The sequence below is a fragment of the Rhea pennata genome, chromosome 17 (genome assembly GCF_028389875.1).
Source record: "Rhea pennata isolate bPtePen1 chromosome 17, bPtePen1.pri, whole genome shotgun sequence".
NCBI classification, from domain to species: domain Eukaryota; kingdom Metazoa; phylum Chordata; class Aves; order Rheiformes; family Rheidae; genus Rhea; species Rhea pennata.
Genome location: NC_084679.1, coordinates 4497900 through 4519817, shown reverse-complemented (window position 1 = coordinate 4519817; position 21918 = coordinate 4497900). Strand labels below are relative to the sequence as shown.

Sequence of the window (21918 nt, the reverse complement as noted above, 5' to 3'; positions counted from 1 at the left end):
AAAACAATCTGATCCAATATTCAATGTACATTAATAAGCATAAATCTGCATGTGCTCGTAACGGGAGCCGGGTGGCACTAGCCCGTGCGTGGCTGCGTTGCCCGCAGGGGCCGTTTGCGCCCTTTGGGGTATTTCTAACTTCATCACCCCCCGCTGGGGGGGCCCAAGGCTGGTGTTGGGCGGGTATCGTGCTGGGCGCAGCTCTCGGGGCATGGTGTTGCGCCTGGCTCTAATAGTGCAACCGTTGGGCCGAAACCGCTCGGCAAGAAGAGCGGCTCCGCGTGGAGCGTGGGGTTTCTATTCCGGAATAAATTCACCTGGACTCTGGAACGGCATGCCTGCGTGGCGGCGTGAACGTGGCAGCGTGACGGTTGGTTTCCCTGTAGCCGGGCGTGCGAACTCGGCCGGCGGCGAAGCGGCCGGGTTCCCGCGCCCCTCCGCGCCGCGGCGCGCCGCCGGCGCTCGCAGGTGGCCGGGGAGGCGGCCTGGGCCGGGAGGCTGGGTCAGCCGCCGGGCCGCGGTGGGGCCGGTGATTCAGCGGCGGATGAAGTAATCGGAGCCGGCGGGAGGACGACGCTGGCAGCCCCGCAGGATATGCTGTCATGCCGATTCCCCCGGTGCCGCTGTCAGACGCCGCTCAGATATTCCACCGCGAAAGGGCCCGGCGCTGCTAACGCTGGCACTTTCGAGGATTCGGTCCGCAAAGGAAACTCCTAGCGGAGGAGGCCGGGGTGCTGGCGTCCCGCGGCCCGGCCGGAGCCCGAGCACGGCCCCGCCGGCGCCCGAGGAGTTTTCCCAGGCCCACCCTCTTCCCTGCCAAAAAGCAAGCGGGATTTTCCGTGCTCCCGCCCCGAACGGCAGCCCTTCCCGACTGCAGCTCCCCGCGCTGGCGCGGATAAACCGCCCGAGCACCGATTTTTATAAACAACTCATTTACTTTTTTCACGAAAGCACCGACTTAGACGGCGAAGCTCCACGGGGACCGGCGTGCCAGCGGTAGAGCCGTGGCTCCCGCGCGTGCCCGGCGCGGCCCCCCGGCGACGGAGGAAGGGGCCGGCTCGCGGCCGCCCTGGCTCCGCAGCCTTCCCTTCTCCCTCGGCGGGCGTAAGGGCTGCAGCTCGCCCAGCTGCCCCTCAAAACGTAGGTTTTGCCCGTAGCCTTGCTCGGTTAGCCGCAGCGGTTAAGATGAGCGATGAGTATTTATTTCTGGGAAACGCTCGATTTTCACCGGCCCGGGGACCCGGCTCCCTGTTAGTGACAAAGGCTCTGACAAGCTCCCTTCAAAAAGAGGGGCGACGTTTCTCGTACGGTACCTCGAGTGCTGCAGCGCACCAGGCGCCCGCGTGCCTGGGGGGGCCGGGTAAACTGGACGGCCGCAAATACCACTGAATGAGCCCGCGAGGTGTTTGCGCGCACGCGGACTGGCGCGCCGTATCTTTAGGTAGTACGTAGATCTTTGGAGGCGCGGGCGTGGATGGATGGCTGGGGCTGCAAAGTAGCCTGCGACGGAGCTGTCTGCGCGGCCGAAAACACGTGCTGGGAGCGCGAGCGGCGGGGCCGCCTTCCCGTCGTGCTGCCGTGGCGCTCGGCGTCCCCCCGGTGCGGGCGGGTTGCGGCTTCCTGCCACCCCCCCGCCCCAGCCGGCACGGGGCAAACGCGCGTTCCTCGAACGCCGGCTGCAGTTCTGGGGACGATCGAGCGAGAGCTGGGCGGCTGTATTTGGGAAAGGAGTCGGAGGACGCCTCGCCGCACAGGGATCGCTGCCGCGGCCGCGGCAGGCGCGAGACCCGCGGGCTCCGCGGAGGAGCTGCGCTGCAGGAAGAATAAAGCGGTGGCTTGTAGGCGACGTGATGAGGACCCCCGTCCCGCTCGGCCCGGAGCCTGGGCTCGTGTTTCTCCGGCGGCAGGTTGATGCGGTCTCTGAGCGAGCGCTCCGCCGCGCCTGCCCTCGTGTGAGCCGTTGCGGTGGCAGCAGAGGAGCGGAGAGAGGTTTGGAAACCAGCCGAGGAGTCGCTGATCCCGGCAGGGGACTTGCAGCATCCTCCCCTGGGGTCTGCGAGGGGTAACGAAGGAAAGAAGCGGTGGGATTTGGAGAGCTGTTTTGCCTGTAGTCGTGATCCGAGATTGATTGGGAGCCATAAGCAGGTCGGAGCCAAAGGGAAACGGGAAGGCAGTTCGGAGCGTCGCTGAGTTGCTTTCTCAGCCAGCTGCAGCTGAAAATCCCTGCGAGAGCGGGTTGCTCGGGGATGCCAGGGCTTTCGTGCCGCTGGTGCACGCGTGCGGTGCGCGGGTGCTGACCCAGCCCCGCTCCGCTGGCAGCGCTGGTCGAGGGGGGTCGCACCGCCGCCTGGAAGCTGCAGGTGGAGAGCAGTCGAGCCCGGCGGTATATTTAGAGTGTGGTAAAGCAAACCGCGGAGAAGGGAAAACACGTGTTCGCTGCCTGGGCCGGAGCGGGGGCTCATCCCTGCCGCTTCCAAACGCACCACGCTCTTCCCCTCTGGCCATTTTCCCTTTGCGAGCAATCAAATCGCTTTTGAAAAAACTCAGCAGCGACCCAGAAAAGAAACATTTCCTGTTATGGCAAAGCCCTTGATGATTGAAGGAGGGAGCAAATGAGCAGGGTCCTGCAAAAACCGCTCCGAAATGCTCCGGTGCTGTAGCAAGATGACGGAGCGCCCGGGGACCCCGCGCGTCCCTGCAGGCTCGAGCCCCCCGGGGCCGCGCCGCCCGCGGGCGTCCGCCCCGAAGGCTCCCAGCGCCGCCGGGGACGAGCCTGCGGGGAGGCGCGGGAGCCGGCCCGGCCGGAGCAGCCCCGGGGGCCGTGCGGAGGTTTCGTCCTCGGCCGGCCGAGAAGCGCGGCCGCTCCGGGCCGCTCCGGTGGGAGCGTCGCGCGCTCGGCCCGGCGGCGCAGGCTGAGCCGTTCCGCGTCGACCGTGAGCCCGTCCCTCGGCGCTTCGGCAGGCCGTCGAAGCCGGGCAGCCGTTCTTCCCTCCCCGCTCCGCGCCCTGGCGGCGCCGTGTTTGATTTGGGGTCTGCGCCGGCGGGCGCGCTGCGCGGTCCTGGGAGCCCGGCTCCGCGGGCTGCGGGTGGCGGCGGGGGTGAAGCCTTCCAGACGGTCGCAACCGAGCCTGCGGGCCCCGGGAGGCCATTGCGCGACGCGCGTGTGTTTACGAGCCGTCCGCCCCGGGGCCCCGCGTCCACGCCGTCCCCGAGGGCTGCGCGGGGAGCGCTGACGCGATCCGCGGTCTCGCCTGCGGCGTCCCGGCGCGGAGCTCGGCTCAGCGTCGGCGGGAGAAAGCGTCTCGGAAGGGGTCTCGGGGCTGCCCCCGGCCCCGCGCGGCGTGCCCCCGGCGGGGCGGACGGCGAGGGCCGGGGCAGCAGCTCTCCGGGGCTTGGGAAATTTGGAAAACAACTCGGGAAGCGCCGCGCCGCAGGTTGAGCTTGGCATCCTCGGAGATTAATCACGCTGGCTGCAGCCGGCACCGAGAGCCCCGGTGACGAGGACTGTGGTTTATAGATGATGATTCATCGACTCGACTTCGAGCGACCACGTTATTCCAGCAGATTGCAAAATCATAAGAGGAATGTTGTGGTTAGTTTACGGCTTAACTATGCAAATCGTCAGGAAGCCTTCAGCGCCGGAGAATGTGAGGCGCAGCGAGCCCGGGCGGCGGGGCGGCGAGCAGGGACCGGGAGCTGGCGGGGACCGGCCGCTCGCGGGAGGCCCACGTAAGTGACCGGGGAGGGGAGGGGGGTCCAGGGGCGATTTCGGGCTGCTTTCGCCGCCTCCTTGTCCCGCGTCCGCCGCCGGGGCTGGGGAGGGAAAGGAGCCTGCTTTCCGCCGCGGCTGCCGGCGGCAGGCTCAGCCGCCGCGGAGGAAGTAAACAGAGCGAGTGGGAGGAGCTGCTCCTCTTCCTCGCTGGGGTGTTCTCCGAGCCAGACCCACGGCCTGCGGTTGGGGCGGGGGGGTGGGGGGGGTTCATCGCTGCCGTGAGATGCAGCAAGTCGGTCGGTTCTCAGTGGGGCAAAGGCTTTGGCGCCTGGGCCTTATCTCGAAAGCGCCCCGGGACTCCGGCAGCGTTTTACAGCGGCTGGTCTCGCCGTGACCCGGGAGCCCGATGAAGCTGGCAGGGCAGGGCGAGCGGACGCCCGCGCCGCTCCGGAGCGGAGCCGGGCGCGGAGGGCCGGCGGCCGGGGAGGGCGGGCGCCCGCCGGCCCCGGGGAGGCGCGCGGGCTCCTCCGGCCGCGCTGGCGGCGCTCCGCTCGCCCCCGGCTAGCCGGGAGCCGGTGGGAAGTGGGGACAAAGGTGAGCAGCTGTCTGCAATCCCGGAGCAGCTCGGGGCGGGGGCGAGGCGGGCGAGCAGGTGGGTCGGCGGGGAGCCGCGCCGCCGCTCGGCGCACCTCCAGCCGGGGCAGCGCGCGGCGGGAGGAAGCGGCGGCCGGTAATCGGGGAAGCATTTCCTGGCCCGTCACGCTTCGGGATGGCGTCCCGTCCCTTGAATCAGCCAGCGCTGGGCCGCGGCCAGGGCTAAGAATAGCCTCCCCGTGCGCGGCGGGGGCGGCCGAGCGCCGGCGGGGAGGGGGGACAGGCCGGCCGGCCCGCGGGCGCGCGCCGGGCCCCTTCCCGGCCAGGTGCTCCGCGCGGCCTTGCCGGCATCCCGCCTGGCGCGTTCCCCCCGCGGCTCTTCCCAGGAGCAGCTTCCCGGGGGCTCCGGCGGGTCCCCGGGCGGCAGCTCCTGCCGCAGGCCCTGGACTGTCCCCCCGGGCTCCCAGGAGCGGCGGCTCCGGAGCGGCGGCCGGCCCCGGGGTCTCCTTCAGCCTGACGGAGCGGCTGGGGCGGTCGGGGCCGTTCTCCCGCGCCACGGCCGCGGGGCGGTGGCGGGAGAGGGCCGGGGGCGGAGGCCGCCCCGCCGCCGCCGAAGGCGCTCTGCCGCGCCCGGCGCCCCAACGCGGCCCGGCCAGGGCAATCACTAGAGGGCATCCTTGGATTAAAATGCGTCGCTCCGGTGGGAGAAGCACGAGTTTGACGTCCCACCAGGCTTAGCTTGGAACGGTTCGCAGGAGCGGCCGTGTCCCCGCCGCTCGCATCCGGGGCGATGCTCTTGCCCCTGTCTCTGGAGGTTGGGAAACCGAAGAGGCCGACAGCTGAGTCGCATGGGCGACCTGGGCCGGGGGCGCAGCATCCTCTGGCATCTTCAGCGCTTCCCGTCTTTCCTCCGTCCCGCGTTCGTGCCTCGCAGGGGAGGAGGCCGCGTGCGTCCATCCCCGAGGATTTGGGTTTGGTGAGCTCCTTTCAGGGGCTAGAGGGGCAAATCCCCAGGGTCGGGGCGCTGGGGCACCCACGTAGCTTCTTTAAGCGCGTCCTGGTTCTGCTCGGTGCCAAGCAGCGCGGGAGGCTCCCCCCGCGCCGGGGAGCGCCTGGCCGCCTTTCCGCAGGGTGCCGGGGCCGGGGCAGCTGGGATTGCTGCGGATGCTGCTGTCGCCAGGCGCTGGGCTTAGCTGGGCTTGTCTGCTCTGGGCGTCTTTGGAGACAGCCTGTTTCTAGGCTGCTTCCCCCGAGAGAGTGGAAAACATGAAGCGAGCGAGCGCTTATCCGAACCGCGCTCCCAGCTCTTCCCAGGCTCCCCCTCCTCCTCTTCCTCCTCCTCTGCCCTCCGCCCGGCCCAGGCGCTGCCTGGCGCTGCGTCCGTTGCGGGGGCGAGCTGGGGGCGGGAGTCGAGGCCGGCGGGCTGAGCGCCTGCGAACGCCTCCACCCGCTCGGAGCCGGCGCGCGGCCGGGGGTCCCGCGGCATCCCCCGCGGCGCGGCCGGGCCCCGCGGAGGCCGCGGGGTTTCAGCTGCCTGCTGCCTGCGCGCGTTTTGAGGGCGTGCGTTGGACCGAGGAGCGAAAGAAGAAGAAAGCTTTCTTGTTAAAACGCTCGGGAGCCCGTTTTGACAGCTCTGCGCTTCTAATTTTAGCGCCAGCGCGCTGGGGCAGAGGGTTTAGCTCGCGCAGAGCGCTGCGGCAGCGGAGGCGGCCTCGGGCCCCCGCGCCGCGCCGCACCGAGGGGGCTCTGCCGGCCCGCGGGCCCGGCCGGGCCGCCTCGGGTCGGGCTTGCCGCTGAGGAATCCGCTTTAGCACGTGCCCCCCACCCGGCGCTGTACGGCAGAATCGTTCCCCACGGGGTGCGGGAAGCTCTGCTGTTTGGAAAGGGGCTGGGCAAGCCTGGGTGGATTTACTGGAGCGAGCAGCCCGGCGTTGGCCAGGAGCACGCTGGTTCAATAAATCATTTCCGTCGCTGGTTTTGACTTCTCGCTGAAATTCCTCTTGTTTGCTGCTCACCAGAGGGAAGGGAGGTCAGGGAAACCAGGCCTCCCCAGCATCCTTCTTCCTGCAGCTGTTGAAACAAAACCCAGAAATACTGTAATAACCGCGTCCCTCCCTGTAGCAACGCAACGCGTTTAGTGCGCGAGGGCGATGGCGGCAGCGTCCGGGCGGTCGAGCGCACGGCTCGGCCGAGGGCGCCCGGCGGCGTTGCCCGGGGCGGGCTGGCAAGCCGGGCACCCGCCGGCGCGCAGCTCCGGGCCCCTGGGGGCCCGTGGCCGGCCGCCCCGCGGCGCCTTTCCTCTTGGCGGCTGGCCCCCAGCGTTGTTCCGCGGCGGTTGTTTAGGTTGGCCCAGGTGCTGAGAGCTAATCCGCCTCAATGGCGAGGTTTGGTTTGGTTTGGTTTGATTTTTTAATGTCCCTTGTTTTGCAGCAGCAGCAGCAGCAAATGCCCCGTAGCAGCCAAGAGGAGAAAGATGAAAAAGAGAAAGAAAAGGAGAAAGAGGGAGAGAAGGAGGAAGACAAACAGGACGCAGAAAACGACAAAGAAGACCTGACAAAGTAAGCGACTCCCTCCCCTCCAGGGTCTCCTCCCGCTCCCGGGAGCGGTGTGCCGGGGCCGCGCGGGCTCGCGCTCCCTCCTGGGCCAGGGCTGCCCGAGCCTGGCACAGGTCTCCCCGGGCAGGCTGCGGGCGCCCGGTCCTCCTCCTCCCACACAGAGCCTGGGGGAGAGCCTGCTCTCCTGCTTGTTTCTCTTCCCTGCTGCTCCCAAACCTGGAAAACCACTTCCTGCTGTGTTTTTTTTTTTCCTTTTTTTTTTTTTTTTTTTTTAATTTGATCAAGTCGCAAAGCCATTCTGGTCCTGAGGCTTATTTTGTTGTTGCAAGAGCCTCCCAGAGTCGGAGGAGAGAAGAAGAGCGCAGCCGAGCGTGGCGCTTCACCTTTAGTGTTATTGATGTCAACGTGAGAGCTTCCAGATCAAGGGATTCGACCAATTTTATAACTGCGCCTGCCTCCCCGCCTGACACTATCATAACTTAACGGGGAGCGCCGGAGCTGTGGCGGGGAGAGGTTGGCACGCGGGCTGCTAGCTATCTGTAATGGGCTTAATACTTGGTTTAAAAGAACATCTGGCTTCATTATATCTAGGCTGCTAAGACATTTACCAGCAGGTCCCTTTCAGGAAGATAAATGAGGAGGAGGCAGTGATGAATTTGAATGCCCTAGTATTAAACCTGTCTCCGTCAGGTCTCTGTGTGCGCTCAGCAGTGGAACTGCAGCCATCTGCAGAAAGCAAGTCCCACCACCACCAAACCCAGCCCACTTGCGGCCAGGAAAAGGGCCTGCGTGTGCCAAAAAAAAAAAAGAAAAGTACAGACCCACTCCCCAAAAGAACAACAAAAAACAAGCAGAGCAAAAAAATCCCTTGAACTGAAAGTCAGGGCAACTTCACAATCGTTTCCTCCCTCTCTGTTTTTGCAGGGACAAGAATGATGACACGTCTGGGGAAGACAACGACGAGAAAGAAACTGTCACCTCCAAAGGCCGCAAAACTGCAAACAGCCAGGGCCGTCGCAAAGGCCGCATCACCCGCTCGATGGCGAACGAAGCCAACAACGAGGAGGCAGCGGCTCCGCAGCAGAGCGCAGAGCTGGGTGCGTAGGCGCTGGCGCGCGGTCCAGCCCCCCGGGGCAGCGCGGGACACAGTCGGCACAGGGTGGGCTCAGGGTCTGCTCCGCTGCCGGGTGCTGGGACGGGCCGTCAGCCTGCTCTGCTCCCTGTCCCCAAGGGTTTTCCTTCTCCGCAGTCCAGCCTGAGGAATTCCCCCTTTCCAGGGAGGCGGTGGTAAGGTTTCTCTAATCTGTTAGCTGCCCTGTGCAATACCTCCAGACGAACCAGAGGCGTTTGCAAGCCTGGACTTTCCTGGCTGAGCGTTAATGTGTTTTAGGGCCTCCGAGGGAAAGCACTGCAGTAAAGAGAAAGGAAAAACTGCCTTTTTAGCAGAGCGTTAGGCAGGGCTGTGCCAGGCTCGTGCTGCCAGCAAGCTCTCCCTCGCTTCCGCACCTGGAAGCGGTGTCTCACTGTGCAGGGGCTCAGGCCTCGAGCACCCTCTGCCCTCCTGCAGCTGGGGGTGCCGGGGCTTTGCCCATTCTCCAGCCCTCGCTGTTTCCCAGCCTGCTTGCTCCCAGGGCGTTTGCAGCCTGGGAATCAGGCTGCTCCCTCGCTCGCCTATGCAGCTACCCCAGCACATCGAGGGACGTGGCGAGGAGGGAGCAGGCCCCGTTTGCCCCAGAGCCCCAGCTGCGGTTCAGCTGCAGGCCCAGCCGGCCGGTTCTGCGCAAACAGCAGCATTTCCCATGTTGATCCCCATCACTCCTGCTCGTCTGCCCACTCCCAAACCGGCCGGACGCTGTGTTCAGCCCCGGGCTCTGGGGCAGCCGGGCTGCGGGGTGACCGAGCCGAGCGGGAAGAGCCTAGGGGCCGCTTCGGAGGGAGATCGAGGGGTCGAAGCACGCCGGCTGCAAGAGCAGGAGTCGTGCACACGACGCGGCGTCCGGCTCGGGGGGCCAGGCAGCGCGCAGGCATTCCCGGTGGCGTCGGCTAACCCGCGCCGTGGGCATTTGCCTTCTGTATGTGCAGCACTGGTAGTGGTTGCCCTTGGAAACTGTTCACGTATTGCCTTAGAGGAGCAAATACATCAAGGAATTTAGCCATTTTTCCCGTATTTCCCCTGTAATCAAGTACAAAATTATTACTGCGGTACCTAAGGCAAGTACGAATAAAAGAAGGGTGACTCCTCTCGCTTCCCTTCTCTGCAATTCCTGGCTTATTCTGTTCCATTTGCTATAAATCGTATCGAGGTGTTTTGCTTCTCCGTTCCGCTGCTGACAACTGGCTGAAGCTTTGATTGCGAGCACTCCCTTTCATACAAACGATATAAATAGTTCCCAACATAACGGGCCCTGATCTCCATCTCAAACTTGTTAAGCGATGCTGTGTAGAAGCAGTAGATAATGCCAGTAACTTAGATAGGATTTTTTTATTCTTTTTTATCCCGGTATCTTAGAGACCTCGATAAACTTCGCTGTAAGCATGGAGAAAAGACTTTTGACAGTGTTAAATTAGGAAAAGGAAATGGATTGATTCCAGTGACAAATCTAAGCAATTGGTTACACTTTATGTCTCTCCAATAGTGCTTTAATTTAGGTTGGCTAAGAAAGTTATTGCATTTTAAATACCAATTGAACATTAAAAAACAACACAAAACCATATTGTGGTTTAACTGCAGCTTGCTGGAGCTCCCAGTAGGCATCTGTTACATAACTGCGCAACCTCAGTAAATACCATTAATCAAACCGAACAGGCCATTTCTTTGACATTTCTTTACCATACAATAACAGTATCTTAAAGCTGAATTAAAGGCCTTACGAAGCGCGTTTGGGACGCTTCGTTTTAAGTAAACGAACGCCGAATCCCTGAACCTGCCCGAGGCTGGGGGAGGTCCTGAGGTATCGATTTCCCCGTGCTAGCTGAGCAGTGGCGTATTGGCCCCGTTCCCGGGGGACTGTGTTTCTGCTGGAGGAAGTGACCTGCGCTGACTTACAAGAGGTGACACCTGCGGTTCTGCTCAGCCAGCTGTGAAGGAGATTCCTTATCTGGCTCCCAAGTACCTCGCAGGTCACGGGCATCAGAGCTAGATCTGTCCTCTCGCGGGGTCTCGGCTTCTCTTAGAGCTTCTTGGAAGATGCTTCTTTCTCTCCTCGTCCGTATCCTTTAACCTTACCTATCAGCCTGTTTTCCATTTTAAAGGGACGCTGTCAAAACATCTCTCATCACTGTTGAAATAATGCTTTGCCTGTTGTTTAGAGTAATAACCCGTTGGCAGCCTGGACCGGAAATCTGTTTCCTTACCGAGTTGTTTTTTGCCTCTGACTCACACCCTGGTTTGTTATTGTAGGGTTTGCTCACGAGTGCCAGACTGCCAGCAGGATTATTGCGTAGCGACCGCTGCGTGCAGGACCTCGGTGTCCCCAGCGTTGGGCGCGGGGTGGAACAGAGCGGGGAACGTTAGGTGCTGACGCCCATCTCTTCCTCTCGCGGCCAGAAGAGCACATCCCCCTCCGAGCAGCGTTGCCCTGGGGCCTTGCTCAGCTCGTGAATCGGCCGCGGGCCGGTCACTCCCGGGTCCGAAATGTCCGAGCGCCCGGTGACAGCACGCGCTTTCCAAGGGGGCCCGTTGTCAGCAAGGCTGCCCGCCTTGGTGGCCCACCAAAACCTTAGCGTCGAGGTGACTCCATCTCTCCCCAGCAGGACGGTCCCACCCGGCACCTGCCCCCTCCAAAGCAGGCAGCTGATGGTCGGTACCTGCAGTTCGCGGGCCGGAGCACACGGCACTGATTCAGTGAGAAGTACGCTGCCTCCCTCGAGCCATCTGGCTTCGCTGCCAAACCCAGAGAAACCAAAGCAGAGGCCACGTGGGTTGTTGAAGCGTGAAAGCGTTGAGAGTCCTTGCTAGAAGAGCCTTGCCCCGGAGAAGCACTTCTGCCCTGCAGGCTGTTGTGTCGTGCGCTGGGGCCAGGGCCTGAGACGGGGTGTCCACCTAGGACTGGCTGGTGTTGGGACCTGCCTTCTGCGTGCGTCTGACCCCACAGAGCTTCACCTGCTTTCCGGCCCTCGTGCACTGACTTCTCTCCTCCCTTCCCTCCCTCCTAGCTTCTCTGGAGATGAACGAAAGCTCGCGCTGGACGGAAGAAGAAATGGAGACAGCTAAAAAGGGTGAGCTGCTTGTTTGCTTCTCCCGTTGGCTTCTGCCAGACCGGGCTGGGGACGGGTGGCCTTGGAGCATGGGAGCTGGTGCAGCTGCCGGTTTGTCCCCAGTAAGCTGCAGTGGGAGGCCTGGGGGAGGCAAGAGGGGAACTGGGAATGGCGTGAGGCTCGCTCAGCCTCTCCCAGCCCCAGGAGTCGTGCTGGCACCACGGAGGCCGTCCGAGCCCGTGGGTGCAGCGGCTCGTGGAGCCCCAGTTGTGGTCCCCGAGGCGGGGGAGCGCGGGGTGGAAAACGGGGCAGACACCTCACGAGTTGCCTTCGCAGCTCCTGGCGTGCCTGGCGCGAGGCTCGCGGCGCTCGGCGGAGGTCCGCAGCCCCTGCGCGACCTGTTTCGAGCGGGCCGAGAGCAGCCGCCTGCGCTGCTGCCTCTTGCCCGAGCGCTGTGCGGGCGGTGAACGCCGGCGCTCGGCGCTGCGGGGGCAGCTGCGGCTTTCCCGTCGTCCCCTCGCGGGGGTGGGCATCGCCGCGCCGGCGCTGCGCCGGAGCCGCCTTCGGAGCGCGTGTCGGCGAGCTCAGGAGGGCCCGGGGCTGCGGGCAGGAGCGCGGTGACTTTACATCCTGGAGCTGATTCAGAGCCCTTTGCTGAGACCGTTTTTAAAAAGTGCTGAGTGTAGCACAGCCCTTCTTGCCACTTCCCCCTCCTTCGTGCGGCTCTGGTGCCAACTCTTTTACGGCTTTATTTTTTTCCAAAGTCACGTCCTGTTGATGCGCTGTCGAGTTCACATCCCCAGCCCGTGCATGCTGCTTGGATTGCTTCTTATTCTCGTGGCCTGGTGAGGATTGTAAATGTGAAATTAAAATGGAAATGAGTGTCGTTTGGGGATGGCAACTGCAAACAGGCATGTTAGTGGCTTCAGCTCTGTTTGGAAAATGCACCTGCTGCAGGGATGTTGATTATATGTTCTGGAGCTCAGGCTTCCCAGGTGCCGATGGGAGCCGTGGACTTGGATTACTTTGCCTGTGAATATCCCAAAGTGTTTGGCTCACTCTCCTCTGAGCTGTTCCAACCCTCTTTACAGCCCAGTGCCAATCTTGTGCGTTGCTGAGCGCAGCTTTCTATAGATGCAGAACTTAATAGATAGACTTTAATCAAGCAGGCTGGCCCGGAGCCAGGTGATGGGGTGAGCAGGTGCTGAGCAGGGGAGTGCTGTTGGAGGGATCTCTTCTGAGCGCTGCTTTGTTTTGGAGATCGCATCTGGTTGTAAAAAGTGCCTCTTGCCATTTTATGCTGTACGCTGGAGGTGCACTTAAGGAGTCTTAAACGCGGCCGCCAAAGCCTGCGTGGAAGGTGAAGCGTGGGAGCGTGTAGCGGTTCTTGCTGCTGCCTGAGCTGAGCCGTGACCATCACTGCAGCCAGGGGGGCGGCGTGGGGCAGGATCTTTGCCTGTGCAAACCTGGGTTGCTGAAGTAGTGTTTTCCAGTCTGTTACAACCTGGGAAACTGAGACTTCTACGCCAGACTTCTGCAGAGAACCCGAATTCCCCTCCTTGCCAGGAAGTAGCCGCGTTAATGCTTTGAGTTGGCTCTTCGTGGCATTTCCAGGGGCTGGCACCCTGGGGGTTTCCGCCTCGCGGCGCTCCGAAACGGCCAAGATAAGCCGCCCTGGCCAGGCTCTTCTGCCCCTTCCCCATACTGGTGCGAGGCCGATCCCGCCGCGAGCTGCGCAGGGTCGTGCGAAGCCCCGTGTCTGTGCTGCGCTGTGCAAGAGTCGGGGGCAGGCTGTAAGGGGAAGCAGGACAGCGAGACGCCGAGGTCGAGCGGCCGCGCCGCGCCGCGGGCCCCAGGGGTGGGTTCGGCGGCTCTCGACTGGCCGGGCGGCACGGAGAGGCTCCAAGCCGGAGGAGGCAGGACTCTGTCCGTAGGGAGAGACGATAAAGGGGAGCACCGCGTTGTTAAAGTTAACTGGGGGAACGAGAGCCTAGCGGGAGGACAGTTCTTGCCTAATGACACTTTTATTATGCAATAAACTTTGATTCACTAGTCTGTCAAAATGTGCCGGGATTGGTATAATTACGGAGTAGCGTGTTTTTCTGATATTGTCTCCTTTCTCTGCGACTGCGATTACAAGTTAAAAGCAGGAGGCTTTGGTTAAGCGGAGTTGCTCTGCGATTCCCCCCGTTTCCTCTCCCTCTCGGGGGGCGGTGGCGGAGCCCGAGCCGGGCGGCAGCGCCCGCTGCTCTGCCTTTGCCGCGGCGGAGGCTCCGCGGCGGGACCGCCGCTGCTCCATAAAAGGCAATGTTTAGCCAGCTACCGCGTTGGGGGGACCCGCTGGCACCAGCCCAGCGGCCAGGAGTTAAAGGTAGGCTGGGAGGGAGCCTGGCGTTCCCACGCAGCGGGCGAACGCCGAGCTGGGACGGCCCGGGAGGTTTATTGCCCCCGGCCCGTCTATCTGGTTTCAGAGTGGAGAGTGATGCGTGCCTGAGCGGGATTATATTGCAGGGCTGCCTGCGAAAGCAGGGGAGCTGAACTTGATGAACCAGGAGTTTTCTGCGTGGCCTTCATTACTCTTTAAAGTCTAGTATCTGTTCTCGTCACGGCGCTGGGTTTTCCCCTCCCCGAGTCTAACAAGTGGTTTTGTACTTTGAAAAGAGGCCACGTGAAAATGGCAGTTTCTTGCTCACCTGAGTTCCTCCCGCGCTTTGCTCCGCTCGCTTCAGGGGCAGAAGCAAAATCTCGCTCTCCTCGGCTTTCCTCCGCGAGGCCGGGGCTGGAGGAGCTGGGCAGGGCTGTCTGCTCCGAAGGCACCGGAGACGGTTGGGGTAACGAGGTGAGAGAAGAGGGGTCTGGTACAGGCAGCCCAGCACCACTGCTCCAGCGGTCCACGAGGAAGGTGGTGGTCCACAAGGATGCAGGTGGTCCCTCAGGGTTTCGCAGCTCCTGCACATGCAGGGCTGGCAAAGGAGACGGTTTTGCTTACTTTCAGTCTTCATAAACGGACAACAACTGAAAATAGTGTTTTTGGAAGGGGCTGAAACTCTTTGTGAAATCGTGTCAAATGCAATGACTGGTTCTGGCACGGAGAGGGCCGAGAGGGGCTGGCGGGCTGGGAGCGTGCGTGTTGCTCTCACGAAGCATTTTGACGTTTATTTCAGCATGTAAGAAGCCAGTGTCAGAGAGTTAAATAAGCTATGGAAACCTCTAAATAGTTCATTTTGGGTGGATATAAAATATTTTCTTGGATGCAGAAGATACTCTTTTGAGGGCTGATTTTCAGTTCTGCCAAAAATCAGCTTAGAAAGTAAGATGAATTTCGGATGGGCCTAACTGTGTTTTTTCCTCCCAGTCTCATTTTGTCCGTGGAATGAAAAAAACTGCTGTTTTTTGTTTAATATTGATTTCTTCAGCTTAACACATTACCAAACGATAGAAACCAAAGCCCACGGCAGAAACCAGCTATCTCCCCGTGCCTTTTGAACGTAGCAGTGTTTTAGTGTGGTGTCTCGCTGCACAAGATCATTTTGAAGCTTGAACGGGTGTGTAAACACACGTGCACAGGCGTGCGCCCTTCCAACCCTAATTTGGTTTTGCACTGTTATTTTGAACCAGCAGCTGGCTGGGTGGCGGGGGGAGGTATATCTGCGTGGGTCTTCGCATTCTTCCTCCATCGCTTCTTCCTGGCAGGACAGCCTTTGCTCTTAAAAGGAGTTGGCTGCAGCCTGGTGCCTGGTAGGAGATACTGTCTCCTTGGGAAGCCTGGATTCAGCCCCTGCTCTGCGGGTTCCTCCCTTCATCTCCCTTGGGCTCCTCCTGAAGCCTTCCCCTCTTCAGCCTGAAATACTTACTGCTGTAAAAACCTGCTGATGGTAATGAAGTGTGGGCTGGAGAAGCTGGTTTGCAGCCCGTGCTGTTCGCTGCGTGTCGTCCCTCTCCCGGGCCCTGCCGGGTTGGCAGTGGAGGTGGGCACGCGGCACGGGCATCTGCCCGCGCGGGGGAAGCTGCGTGCCTGCCCTGAGCTTGCGCTGAGTTTCGTGCCTGCGGCGAGGCCGTGGATGGAGATTTTGCCGGGGCAGACGGGGCAGACTGAGTGCTGCGGGAGCTCCGAGGCCTGGGCCGGCCGCGTCTGCCCTGGAATAGGCTGTGCTCGGCTGTGATCCTTTCCTAGGCGCCCCGCTCGCGCAGCATCCTTGCTTTGGCTTTGGGGCCGGGCGCTGGATTTTGCCCCATCGTTGATACAGGTCGGCTGCGGAGTTTGGCTCCAGGCCGGGGCTGAAGCCTGTCCCGTAGCCAGGGCTGAGTCAGCCGAGCGCTGGTGGATGGGTTGGGGCTTTCTTGGCTCCCTGGCCAAGGTGTTTCCCAGCACACTTCGAACGCCGTCCCCCGGGATGAAGCCCGTTCGCCATCGCCGCCCCGGCTTCCCGCAGTCCCCCCTCCCGGCGCTGCATTTTCTGCCACAGTTGGCTGAACGTTTCTTGTCTATGTAGGAGAAAACTGTGAGGATTTGCTTAGCGAGTGTCAGCACATGAAACACAAAAGGCCTGTCAGGGGGAACTGCTGGTAATTACTATAATTTACAGCCTACATTTTAATTTTGAGCATTATTTTTTCAACAAGAAGGGAGCAGAAATAATATCCGAACCAGGTGAGGAAAGAGAGCCGGGCTCGGGCGGCGCGGCCGCTCCCGGGGGCGAGCTCCGCTGCGCGTCCGGGGCCTCCGGGCGCAGACCCGGCCTCTCCCGGGAGGCAGCCGGGAGTTCGGGCGAAGCGCGCGAGGCTTTCGCCCTGCTCCCCGGGCGGCCCGGCGCGCCGAGGCCGGGTCCCGGCACGGGCGGCGCGGTGCCGGCGTCGCCTCCGAAGGGGAGGCCGGGAGCATCCGGCCCGCTGCCCGGAGGGAAGAGGGAGATAACGGGAGAGCCGCGTGGGACCTCGGCGAGAGGTGGTGCGGGGCCGGCTCCCAGCGCTGCCCCGGCCGCCGCGCGGGCTCCTTCGGGCCGGCCCTCTTCCCCGCCGGGGCTGCGGCGTCTCGGCCGTGCCCCGGCCCAGTCCCCCGTGCCGCGGGGGGCGAGAGGGGCTGGAGGCACCGTCAGGCTTCGGGGGGATGAGCTCACACACACACACACACACATATATATATATATATATATTTCCCCCCCCCCCCCCGTAACGTCGCTCTGCTCGTCCCCGCGAGCTCCCGTTAAGGGACCCGTTTGCGGGCTCGCCCCCTTCCCGCCCCGAACCCCTCCGCTTCGCTGGGTGCCCGGCGGCGGTCGCTGGCGTGCGCCTCCCCGAAAGAAAAGCGCCTTTGATTCACTTCAGAGCGGAGGAAACTATTAGCCGAGCTTTGTTTTCCTGGATCGCTCCCCCTGCCGCTGACATTCAGGCGAGAGCGAGGGAGACGGAGAGCGAGCGCCAGGGAGGGAGGAGGCGAGTGCCAAGCGGCCGCACCCCTTGTCAGCTTGGGCCGCTGCCACGTTCGTTATTAATGCTCTGTCTAGAGGTCACATTCAGCCGAAACGAGCCCCGGGTCAGCCGGAGGAAAAGATTAGCGCGCGCCCGCCGCTCCGCCGCGCAGCGACGGCGGCACCGGCTCGCCGGCCCTCGGCTGGCGGCAGCGAGCTGCAGCGCGCCGCCGCCGGCTCCCCCCTCCGCCGCCGCCTCTCCTCCTTCTCCTTTCGATTTTTTGATTTTTTTTTTTTTTTTCTGGGAGACCTCGGGCATCTCCTGAAACTGCACGGGCTGCCCTGCCTCTAGCCCCGAGCGGCTGAGCAGGGAGGTGAGGCGGGAAGGGGGGCGGAAAAAAAAAAAAAAATAAAACCCCAAGCCCCCACCGGCGGCTCTTGCATCCACCTTAACGAGCGCGGCTCCAGCCGGTCGGAAAGCTCGGCGGCGCGGGAGGAGCGCGGAGGATGCCGCTGGCCCGGCGGCCTCGCGGGAGGAAGCGGCGCTGAGCCCGCAGCATGCGTTCCCAGCAACTTCTGGCGGCGGGGTCAGGAGGGTCCCGCCGGCGAGCCGCTCGGCAGCCCCGGCGCCCCGCCGCCGCCGGCCGCCCATGGCTCTGAGACCCTCGCGCCCCCGGGATTTAAGGAACCGGCTTTGCTTTCTTCTCCGTCTCCGGCCGCCGCGAGGCAGCGAAGGCAGGATGAGCGGGGCGGGCGCAAGCGGAGGAGCGCTCCCGGCGCGGCGCGGCGGCTCGGCGTGCCCGGGGGGGCTCTGAAGCGGCACCCCGGAGCCCGGCGGCGCCCGCCCGGAGCCCGGCACGCCGCTGCATGCTCCGGGCAGGACCCCTGCCGGGTGAAGCCCTGCTGAGAGCGCGTAAGTACGGCGGCGGCGGCGAGGGGGTTGAGCTCGGCGGCCGGGGCGCGCGGCGCGTCTGGCGGACCCGCGGCGGGGGCCCTGCAGCCGGTGCCCCCGCCCCGAGCCGGCGAGAGCCGCCTGCGTTGAGATCTGATAACTCCGTTAGTCATAGTTTCAGTTGCGCGGCAAGCCGGCGCCTTGCCGAGGCGGGCTGGCGTGCCGGGGGCCGCCGGCGGGGCCGGGGGCCGCTGCCGCCGGCGAGCCCCGGGGCGGCTGCCGGCCGGGCCCTCCCCAGGCGTCGGCGAAAGCAGGTGTTGCCGATTTGCTCCGTTCATTGCTTTCTCGTTTTTAAGGCCGAGACGCGAGCGGCTGGGATGCCCGCCTGGGGTCTGGGCACAGTCTGCTCCGTGCGAGGCCACCTGCGAGCGCCCAGCCGGGCCGCGCCGCGCGGCGGCACGCTCCTCCCCGCGGGGTCCGCGGCGGCACGGCCGAGCGGGGGAAAGGGCAGCCGGGACTCGGCATCGCCCGCCGCGCACGGCTAGCAAAGGTCGCGCCGGGCCCCTCCGCCCCCCTCGCCGCTCTGCCGGGGGGCCGCGCCGCTCCGAGCGCGCCGCGGGGAGCGGGCTGGGGGGCCGGCATCGCCCTCCGGTTTGCCGCCGCGGCCGGACGTCCTTTCGGAAGAGTCCCGGCGCGCGAGCGTGGCGACGGAGCTCGTGGCTTCTGCCCGAGCGGCGCTGGGAGTTTCAGAGTTAAAGCGCAGGCTTGTTTCTTGGCTTGCCGCGGCCTTTTGTGGTGCTCAGCGCGCTGCGCGATGCCTGTGTGTTACATGCAACATGATAAGCCCTGGTGCTGGGACGGGGCAGGATCCAGGCACGGTTTGCGTTTTAACCCTTACTGTGCTGGATGCAGCTGGTTTCCTCCAGAGCCCGAGAAGGAGAGGAGAGTTTTGCCTGTCCCAAAATACGCGTTGTCATCTATTCAGTGCAAACTTCCTCGTTTGCAGCTCCACAGACCCCCCGAGCCGTGCCCTCCCCGTGCACGCACGCACACGCCCTGCCCGGGGGTGCCTCCGTCGGCCCCTGGCTGCTCCTGCCGTGCTGAGATGAGCATCTGTCCCCCTGGGTTTTCTTGCTGTGCTGAAGCAGAGGCTCTGTGCGCTGGGCTGTACCTCCAGACGGCGGCTAGGAAGGTGACACGTGGCAGGGGTTGGGGCTAGGTTGGGCACGGTCGATCTCATCCCTGGTGGGTGCTGCGGCCCGCAGGGTGCCTGCATGCGCCTCGCCGGGGTCCCGAGCCCCACGGGGTTGGCTCTGCGTGGCTCTGGGACGGGGGCAGCAGGGAGGCTTTGGGGAAGGATGAAGGAGACATCTGGGCACTCGCTGGTCTTGGGCTCCCCAGGTAGTGCTTGAGGACAGAAAACCCCCTAACGGAAGAGGAAGATGCTCTGAGCAGGTTCATTCCCTGCTGGCTCCTTTTGCTGCCCGGAGCCAGCCAGGCAGCACAAGGTGGCTCAGCTGTGCAGCCTGCACTGCCTGGTGGGTGCTTCGGCCCCGCGGCAAGGACTGGCGCTGCGGGAAGGGGCGGCCCCACGCCACCCTGCCACGTCCGAGGGAGGCTGCAGGGTCGGGGAGCCCCTGGAGAGGCTGCGCTGCTCCCCAGCACACTGTCTTCTGCAGAAGCTCGTGAGCCACAGGGCCAAGGATGGCCAAGGCAGGGCAATTTAGGTCGTGGGAAGGACCACAGGCTGCCACGTATTATTTTCTGGAAAGCCTTGGACAGTGCTAGCCTTGGTCACCTCCAGGAGTCTGGGGTGGACAGAGCAGGGTGCAGTGCATGTGTCCCTGGGCTGGTGCATGTGCGGTTTTGCCTCCCACCTTCAGCGCAGCCATCTGCCTCCCGTCGCCGGCAGCCCTCTGCTTGGGCTGCTGACGGGTTGTGTTGCTCTCCAGTCTCCCGGGCTGCAGGGTTCCTCCCAGCCCGGTGTCTCGTACCGTCAGCCTGAGCACCGGCTGCCTGGGGCACCCGGCAGAGGCCCATATCCAATCCCCACCACCTCGCTCTGTCGGACAGGTACGGGGCTGCCGCACAGCACCGTGCCGAAGCACGGCGGCCTAGCGATGAGATTAGGGCGTTTGTCTGCAGACCCGAGACTCGCACTGAGCAACCCGCTCTGGCGCACGTTGCCTGCGTGGCTCCGGCAAGTGGCTTCGCGTCCCTGGGCACGGGTTTCCCCACCATGCGAAGGGGCACGGCAGCTGGAGGACTGGGTTGCCCAGACCCTGCCGTGGAGGTCACGGGGCAGTGATTTGCTCCGTCCTCCTCCTCCGCCCTGCTGGGTTGCCCCAGCCCTGGCAGGAGCCCTGTGCTCAGGTGGCTCTGGCTGGCTGGGTCTGCCAGCCCTTGGCATGATGCTTCACCTGCAAAACTGCTTTTGCTCATGAGCCTGCGATTAGCGCTAATCCCTCGGCACACCTTTTCCGAGCAAGGGAAGTTACCTGGGCTCAGCCGGCTCCATGCTGCCGTGACAGCTCACCTCCCTTGCCTAGGCTCTTCCTTCCCATCTGCCCGGCTTCCACCTCCCCGCCCGTAACAGGACTCTGCTCCAACCCTCTCAACTCCCGTGTCACCTGAGTTTAACCTGTCACCGTAGCTCGGGAGGGTGGAAGGAACCTTTGCTCCTTGGTAGGGACAGAGACCTGCTGCCCCAAGTTCTCCCAGGCATGGCGACAGCTCCCAGTCCCATCCCAACGGCTCGCACGTCCGCCCCGGCCGCTGGAGGGGCAGGGCTGTCGGCAGCTTGTTGAGCGATGTGGCTGCGGGATGTGTTCCGTTCCTTAGATAGTCAGCCGAGTGCCTTTTCCCCTTGGAAAGAAAAACAGGCTGTTGTAAGTCATCCCCTGGCCTAGGAAGGCTTGCGGACGGGTGCTGGTGACCATATTGTTCCTGTGGAGTTTGGCTTGCACAAAGGGTGTTTCCCATCCTGTGCGAATAATGCTGCCCTTGTGCGAGTTTATCTGGTTTTAAAGCCTTCTCCTTTTCTCCCTCCCATGACCACAGGTCTCCTTGAGCATGGGCGGAACTGGTCAGCCATTGCCAGGATGGTGGGCTCCAAAACCGTGTCGCAGTGCAAAAACTTCTACTTCAACTACAAGAAGAGACAGAACCTGGACGAGATCCTACAGCAGCACAAACTAAAAATGGTAAGAATCCTATCTCAGCCCGCACCGGGCGCCACAGATATTTCCCGGCAAACACTTGCGTTGTTCCCATAGCCGAGGGGGAAATCTTTCATCCTGGAGAACACACTGGTCTGAAAACACCGGGCACGGGCAGCTCGAGGGATGCAGGAAGGGGCTGTTTGTCTGCTTGATCCCAGGAGGCCTGGAGAGGGGGGTTGCTGTGTGAGAGCATAGCCCGTCTTCTGGAGCACGGCTGATGCTCGGGGAGATAAAAGGGAGCAGAAAGAAGAGTGGGGTTGTTGTGTGTTAGCCAGAACGTGAGCTCAGTCCCAGCTGTGTAAATCCCTTGAAGCCAGTGCAGTTGTGCCGTTTCACCCCGTGGAGGGGCGAACAGAATTGGGCCCAGCAATTCACCGTGTTTCTCTTGAAATCTTCGGGTACCGTCGACCCCGCAGCAGTGCCGACACCCGAACTGAAGGCGAGGGCAGCCAATTTACCCCCAAAATGCAGGGTTTCCTTGCAGGGTTTTTAGGACAGTGAAAGGAGAGGGAGGCTTAGCTCAAAATCTAATGCTGGAAGATTGGAAAGCTAATCCCGGCACGGATGTCGGTCCTCTTCATGACCGCAAGCAAATGCGCTCATCTCTCTGTGCCTCGGTTTCCCTGTCAGAATGGCTGATGCTGCTGCTTTTCTGGCATAAGATGCAGGGTGTGGATAATGTGCGGCTTGTTCAGCCTTCTGGAGATAAGGCAGGCTGCTACAGAGCAACTAAGGATTGTAATTATTTCATTTGTAGAGTATCCTGGGGTTCCCAGTTTCTGGCTAATAGAATTCACATGGCTAAATCCCCAAGGGGTGCTTTGAAAATGCAAAGGACAATGTTCAATGCAGGAATCTCTCCAAGCAAGCTATTACAGCAGGAGTAAAAAGAAAGACAGGAAAACATTCAATGACTCACCCAGGAATTTAATATCCTAGTCAGTCTATAGGAATGAGAAAGAGAGAAGACATTGGCGATTCTTTTTTTATTAATTCTCTATGCAGAGACACTCCTGTGTTCCCATGTTTCACTGAATTGTTTTTAGAAACAAAGCAAACAAACTATACAAAAGAGCGAAAAAAAATATATAAAGACTGGAATGAAATGTGCATAAATCCCTCTGAATATAAAATGTTATAAAGATATCATTGTTCATTACAGGGGAGAATCTGAAATAAGATCATACAGCTTAGCTGGCAGTGGAATCAGTGTATATTAATTTACTCTGCTTCCTAATGTTTCAGAAATTATATCACAGAAGTGTTTTTCTGCAGAACCACATTTTTCCCTGTATCCGTCCCTCCAAGGCAGCCACTAGTCTTCTCCAGTCTAATTGCT

The 21918-nt window shown here is 62.3% G+C and overlaps 1 protein-coding gene across 9 annotated transcripts in view; it reads left to right on the top strand.

Annotated features, from left to right (window-relative positions):
* Positions 1-21918, top strand: part of NCOR2 (nuclear receptor corepressor 2) — a 267305-nt gene that overhangs the window by 188003 nt on the left and 57384 nt on the right. For 8 of the 9 annotated variants that reach the window (XM_062590203.1, XM_062590200.1, XM_062590204.1 and 5 more), the window contains exons 15-18: positions 6737-6864; positions 7786-7958; positions 11017-11079; positions 20419-20561. In XM_062590203.1, coding sequence (XP_062446187.1) covers positions 6737-6864; positions 7786-7958; positions 11017-11079; positions 20419-20561 — 507 coding nt within the window. The remainder of the gene's footprint in view (positions 1-6736; positions 6865-7785; positions 7959-11016; positions 11080-20418; positions 20562-21918) is intronic. The other variant, XM_062590196.1, reaches the window with a different exon arrangement.